The sequence below is a fragment of the Centrocercus urophasianus genome, unplaced genomic scaffold, assembly GCF_019232065.1.
Source record: "Centrocercus urophasianus isolate 14NV4802_14NV808 unplaced genomic scaffold, USGS_Curo_1.0 seq_33, whole genome shotgun sequence".
Taxonomy (NCBI): Eukaryota; Metazoa; Chordata; class Aves; order Galliformes; family Phasianidae; genus Centrocercus; species Centrocercus urophasianus.
In genome coordinates this window covers 4,949,435-4,956,495 of record NW_024884900.1, presented here as the reverse complement: position 1 = coordinate 4,956,495, position 7,061 = coordinate 4,949,435, and the positions used below count along the sequence as shown (strand labels likewise).

At 45.1% G+C, this 7,061-nt stretch overlaps 1 protein-coding gene and 1 non-coding gene across 3 annotated transcripts in view; both read left to right on the top strand.

Annotated features, from left to right (window-relative positions):
- Positions 1-1,237: 1,237 nt before the first annotated feature.
- Positions 1,238-7,061, top strand: part of LOC122166452 (CGRP receptor component) — a 33,185-nt gene continuing 27,361 nt past the window's right edge. Inside the window, exon 1 of one of the 2 annotated variants that reach the window (XM_042830247.1) lies at positions 1,238-1,464. In XM_042830247.1, coding sequence (XP_042686181.1) covers positions 1,454-1,464 — 11 coding nt within the window. In that variant the 5' untranslated portion in view covers positions 1,238-1,453. Of the gene's footprint in view, positions 1,465-6,837; positions 6,871-7,061 lie in introns of those variants that run through there. The other variant, XM_042830248.1, reaches the window with a different exon arrangement.
- TRNAG-GCC lies at positions 6,583-6,653 on the top strand. Its single transcript has one exon. It is a non-coding gene; the product is annotated as a tRNA-Gly (tRNA).

The following is a 7,061-nucleotide window of genomic DNA, read 5'->3' as shown; positions in this document are numbered from 1 at the left end:
GGGCAGGTCATGCTGAGCACACCTCACAGAGGCACCAGGTTTCCATAAGAAGTATCCACACTGTGCTCATCAGGGATTTTTGCTTTAGCTAGATGGATTCTAAGCATTTATCTCCTTTCCAGATTATATGCTGGAGTACCAAATGCAATACACAGAGGCTTCTCCAGTTTTCCCTGGTTTCTGACAGCATTCCCTTTCAGGAAGGCACATGCCTTTTTCCACATGCCTAGTGCTAAGAAATAGGATATGGGGATACAGAAGGATGGTTTTTAGAGCATTAACTCAGGGAGGTGACAACAGATGCTGTCAGATAAGCTGTTCATCAAAGTACTATTGTGGGAACTGTACTAAGCATGCATGACAGTTTATGAAGGAAACAAATACCTTTTCCAGGCCACTCAGGATCTTCTCCAGCTCCGTTTTGGTTAGGATGCTAGCCTTCTCCAAGGCCTTAGCATAAGCCATGCTTGCCTGGATATCAACTTCAGACAGTCTCTGCTCAGTGGATATAGAAGAGCTGAGAATCTCCATGATGGGATCTGTGCTTCCAACAAATCTTCCTCCCAAAAGTTTATCCCCCTGAGAGTAATGAAATTAAAGGACATATTCGAATGCATTATTGATACATTCTCCTAAAAATCTCTCAGTGCCGTGGTAAAAGTAAAACATAATTCAAGTAAAACTGTGGGCATGCCCCAGCATCTTCCTTTGCAGTGCTGTAGCACTGATCAAAAAGGCCTCTGGACTTAAAGAGCTTTGAAGAAAAAAAAAAAAAAGAAGAGTTGGAGTAAATGTTATTTTTGCAGGTATTTAGCCTTGAGCTGTCCAGTCCAAGTCTGAGATATTTTACCCCTGTTGGAGAGATTTTGTCTTGAAACAAGTATTAGTGCATATGGCATAAGGACTGTATGGATCTATCCTTCAAGGTAGCTACAGGTCATCAACTCCCTCATGGACTCTTGAAACACAGATGTAGGAGGCGGGGAAACTGCAAGAAAATATTCGGTTGACCAAGAGCTATGGGCTAAAAGTAGCCACACTCGTAGAACACTCCTGTAATTACAGAGTATTTGAAGCTAACACCAAAATGGCTAAAGCGCAGACCATTCAGTATTATGAATGTTGAGTAAGAAAAAAAAGAGGAAGAGCAGCAAACTCCCAAATCCTCAAACACCGAGGAGCTGCGGCAGCGCCGGGCTGCGGGGCCGCCGGTACCATGGACAGCGGGCGGCTCCGGGAGCCCCTTCCCAGGCAGCCGGAAGAGAGGAGGGAAACTGTAGGCACGAAGTGCTCAAGTCTATTAACTTTTCTCTTTATAGCAGTTTGTCAGCAGGAACTGCGGCGGAGGAATCGAGCTGTGAAAGCAAGGTTTTGCAGCCCCTCGCTGGGAGCGCAACCTGCTGCTGTGAATGGATGGGGTGCTGAAGGCCAGTGTTGGGAGCTAAGCGCTTGGATGGGGAAGAGGTATTGGAATATATCTTAGTATATGGCAGTATATAAGTAGTAAAGAAGCATATTATCGCAGTATATAAGTATGTTGCAGCAAATATGTTTGCTGTTCCCTTTCCATTCAAAATTCTGGGAAAAGAAATCAGACAGAGAGAAGCACCCTGAAGCACCCTAACAAACATGATTAGATGCTCTGTGGAGCTATCAGTCAGCTATCAGCACCCCGAGAGCACCCCATCGGAAAAGCAAAGTTCAGCCTCACCTCGGTTGCCATTTCGGACGACGTTTTGCTCGTGTTTGCAGCGATCCTGGCACCTGGTGCAACCTGCAGAACAGCAAAGTGATGCTCAGTTCAGCTCTGGCTCAGCTCAGCTCTGCCCCAGCCCCACAGCAGCACAGAGCCTCCCCAGCTGCCCGCACGGCCCTGCTCACCGTCTCCGCAGCTCAGCCCTGGCTGGTTGCTCCGTGCTCTCCGGTCTCACCGCCCCGCTTTTACGTGCCTCGGAGCCTGGGCTGGCAGCTCGTCACGCCCCATTGGGGCGGGGTGTCCCCTCGTCCAGCCCAGCTCTGCCCCCCTCCTCCCTGGCCCCCCTCCTGCTGCCCACCCCTGTCCTGTGTCCGGCCACTGCTCAATCAGGAAAAGGTCAGAGAGAGGTTTCCCAGAGGGTAGGGTGGCTGTGAAGAAGAGAGCTGGCAGAGATGCCCTCATGTTGCTTGTTTGTAAAGATATTGGTGTAAGAGTATCTGTGTTGGGAGAGTGTCTGCTGTGTGGTTTAACTGGCAGGTCATCTCCTTGTCAGGGAGTATCCTTGTATGGAAGGAGTCCTTTTGCTCTGGCATCCCCCTCTACATAGGTAGAATGTACTTGGGATGTTGGGTGGATCATCCACACTCCACCTACATTGCCAGCAACACACAAGAATGAAACAGCTGGGAGCTATTCTGTCTCCAGTTCCCGTGCGGATGAGCCTTTTCACCCCACTTCAAAGGACACTTCAGCTTTCAGGGTTTCTGCTGTCACCAATTGCATTGGGTCAATCTTGAGAAGGTCCTGTGAACCTGAGGCTGTGGGTTTTGTGCAGTGCCACAGCAGTCACTGTTTTGCAGCCCTGGCAAATAGCCCATGTCTTAACTCCATCAAACTCCACATATCATGGTTTTAAAGAATTGATTTAAAAAATGGGAGCATTGGAAACAGCTGCTCACAAAGCTGCTCCCCAGCATCAGTTTCACATTAGACACAGCACTTTCCTGCTCTGACAGAGCACTTGCTGGTTTGCCTTACCGTGTGCTACTACAGTGTAGCATGCTTCCATCTGCATGGCACAGACCTTTGGCAAAACTCATGAAACATATTCTAATTTTCTCATCCCCATTTCTTCCTTCCCTTTAGCTGCCTGTCCAGTCCTTTTTCTTCTTTCTCTCAGTTCTTCAACTTGTCTCCTTTTTCAATTTACTCCAGGACATCTACACTAGGAAACTGCTTAATTGCTTGCTTTGTGATCACATCCTTCTTGCTTTGAAATCCATCATTTTTACTACTTTTCTTGCCTCTTTCACCCTTTACAAATGTCCTTGTCCTTACTCTGGGCTTTGACAGGAAATTGCTGTTCTTTTGGGAGAATCATAAGCATTCAGTTTACAACCTGAGTGCCCCCGATACGGAGAGCATCTGTCTCATGTTTGTGGTATGAGTATAGGCTAGCACACAGCCTAAGTGAGGACTGTATGTTTTTCTGCCTGAAGATATCCAGCAGGATGTGCCCAGAGGGAAAAAGGGGAAAAAAAACGATCCCAGGTGCCCAAGTGAGATGAGAGATCAGTAACACATTCATGTGTTATATCTGTGGTGATGAAATAAATTGTTCTAATGGATGCTGTGGGACAAAAATGTGCAACCCACGTGCAGCCGGGTATTAATCAAAAGCAACAACTTAGCTGCATTTCTGCTGTTTTCATAATCTGTGTCTTGATCACAAATCTAGTTTTGTGATCAAGAAGCCTTCTGTGTTTGTTATCAGATGATCCTATTTTTATTAATCTATGCCTGGAATTACACATGGCAAGGACAAGTGCTTCCACATGGGATCCATCAGCGGCATCACTGTGCACTGAGCAACTTCACAGGGATTAGTTTATGTACAAACACTGCCCCAGATTGTATCTAGAAGGTTATTAATTCTCTTTTCCTGTTTTCAGATGAAACACTTCATACTGATCTCTTCTATACAGCGGGCAACATAGAATACAGAGTAATATTGTTGTAATAGAAATGGAAGTGAGGCTGTAAAGCCAATCAGAAATCCTTAATGTGAAACTGAACATTGAAAAAATAAGATGTCTTAAAGACTTTTGGGGCTGGGAAGGTTTTTTTTTTTGAGGGAAAAATAGGGGAATAGAATTGCAGAATAGGTCTCTTCTAACAAACACTGAAACGTATCCTCATCATTATTATCTTCTTCATTTGTGCTGGTACTGATGTCTCACTGCTGTCTGTTTTCTTCTTTCAGTCCTTTATTTGCTTAATGAAAGAATGACCCCCCAGATCCCCAGTCCCCAGTCAATCCTGAGGAGGTTCTCATGGAAGGGTGTTTTGTTGTCCACTTGTTTTCCATTTGGCACAGAGAATGGCACATCATTCATAAATTACCATTCCCAGATGACATGCAATGAAGTAGTAAGAGGAAATCGCCCATGCTGCAGCATGGAGAAGTTCAGTTAAATATATTTTAATGTGCTCTAAGATTTGAATTTTATTTGTACTTGCTTTAGCAATCACATTCACATCCTTGCTATTCACAGTGCTTATTTCTGTTTTGCTGGAAGAGCGCAATACTTGTGGAGTGCAGCTCCGAAAGTGCTTTTGTGGTATATAGAAATCCTCTATCCATAACATTTTCATAACTGAGGCTGAGGTGACAAACAGCTACAATATATCTTCTTTAAAAACATTCTTTTTTAAGTGTCATTTTGGTTTAGAAAAATAAAAAGCGCAGTGGGCTGAAAGTGCTGGTCAAACGCAGCGTCAGCTAGACTGGTGTGAAGCAGTGCTGACATTTTTTGTTAAAAAAAAAAAAACAACAACCTTGTTTAATGAATTTTGAATGTAAAAGAAAAAAAGACACTATAGGGTGATCAGCGAAATGCTGAATACAGTAAACATCTTTCATGACAAAGAATACAAATACCCTGCAGATCTGCTTTCAATAGCAATTGCTAGGCCCCCTGCTTTCAATAGTTAATACCGAGGCCCCTCTCTACCAAGCCTTAGTGGTAACAATCACAAGCCAATGCTTAAAATGTTGACATGCTAAGCACATTTAGAAAAACCTATGTCTGCATTCCCTATGGATGGTGTAGCATAACTGTCTAACATCTAACGTGCAGCAATTCAAAACAAAGTTCTAATCACTCCATCTCTCCTGCAGAGTTGTACGTAATGGTAATGAGTTCTCTCTTAGAGATTCCCCTTGCATGATGTCAGTGGACCTGTAGCTGGTCGTTTGTGTATTTCAACCCTAACAGGCTGCATGTCTCTGCTAGGGAGAATGTAGGAAGAATGTAGGAAGAATATTTCTTTTGGAAAGAAAAAGGTTGAGGGCCACTGAGAGAGGCATTTGTGTTATGCTCATTCTTTCTAGCTGCTGGGATTGGGCATTGTCATTGTGGACAGTAAAAAAGGTCTGGAACAAAACTTTGGGAGAAACACTGAACACAAAGATGATAAATTGGTGCTGGGGGAGAAATCTAACATAGGAGAAATACAATTAATATGCTGAAGATTTTGAATCCATATCTACAGAGAGTGACGAGAGGCACGTAAGGATTTGTAGGCTTCTGGAACACAACTCTGGAAATTTGGTAAAGTCTGGAAATAACATTCTCAAGTGAAAGCTTTTAAATTCTTTTCTTCTTTTTAGTCTACCTGGGAGGTGGTGTACAGGCAGTTTCATGGGCAAGATTAGAAACATGGCAAAGAAGTTGAAGGGCATTTGCCAACTTGGAAGGTCAGTTAATCCTGACATGAAAAAGACCAGCATCCATTGCAGCCATTCCACTGGGTCAGACAACAGCTTTCAGTCGGCAGGTTAAAGACTTTTCACCTGGCTCTTTTTTTCCTCAGGACTCCATGAAAAGTGATTCTAGGGTATAAAATAATTTCCATCTGTATTACAACTTGTACGTGGATGGATCCACATATCTAATGAAACTTTTTTAGGGATCTGCAAATGAAAAGGGCTGAAAAACTTTAAGCCTTTGCCAGCACTAAGGTATCTGACCATGGCTGTACCTGAACACCCAAGAGCTGTTTATGGCTGAGCACTTCAGATGGCTCCTGAAGTGCTTCTGTTTTCTCAAAACATTCAGAACTGGCCAACAATCTGCAACACCTCAAGGAGAAACAAAGACCCAGATTGAGAGTAGATTTTCTCCTGGGTTGACTCCGGAGAGAATATTAGCTAGTGGGTTTTGTGCTGCTGCTATAAGAGGGAGGTGGTGGGAACAACATGTCTAACCCATCTTCTTTCCTCTATTGCTCTTACAGCCCTGCCATGAGCAAGCAGTGTATGGGACTCATAGAATCAGAGAACATCCCGAGTTGGAAGGGACCTGTAAAGATCGTTGGGTCCAGCTCCTGTCTCCACACAGGAACACACAAAAATCAGACCACAGCAGGACTACACATCTATACAGCAATAAGGCTTTACTTTTCTATTTGCAAATGCCTGATATTGATTTAGAAGGACTACAGCAATGCTATTTTCCACTCCAAATAACATTTTTCATACCAAGTCTTCTGTCTGCAGTAGTTATTGTTCTGCAAGTGAAATCTGCCTTTCCTTTCAATGTACAAAGGGTCCATGTTTTGTTACTTTTGAGTGGTGCTGCACTGAGCCAGGAGTTGGACCTTGTGGGTCCCTTCCAACTTGGGATATTCTATGACTGTGATTTTATGGTATATTCTCATCCTCCGTATCATCCGGAGGGACTCGTAGGTGCATCTATTTTAAAGGTTTGTGAATGCCTGAAAGGTCTTTTATTGCAATGCAAAGATGACAGAAGTCTGTATGCCGACCAAGATTGGCAACAGAGCATAAGAGATTCAGGTGGGAAGATCAGCCAACAACGCAAGCATTGGTGGTTCAGTGGTAGAATTCTCGCCTGCCACGCGGGAGGCCCGGGTTCGATTCCCGGCCAATGCAGTTGCTCTTTTTCGCTTGTGAGAACGTTTTGGTTTTTTTTGTTTGTTTGTTTCTGCTTTTTTTCGGTCGTTCCTCTTCGTTTTCAGCTTCCTCTCTCCTCTCCCGAACCTCCTTCGGCCTCACCACACGCTCCCGTCCAGCTGCACTGCGGCAGGGGCCGCCCCTTGCGAGGCGGTGCCATCGCGCGGCTGCGCGGGGCGGCGGACAAGATGGAGGTGTAAGGAGAGGGGCGGGTTGGGCTGCGGCGCTGCTCCGCGTGCGGGCTGCCGGGCCGTGCTGCGTGTGGGGTTTTTATTGTGTGTGCAGATACAGTCTGTGTGCGTCTGAGCCGAGCGCCTGTTTACCTTGTTGGCATCGCTGTGGGGCGCGGGGTGATGGTGTTTGTCCTGTGCTGAGGCCCAGGAGGGC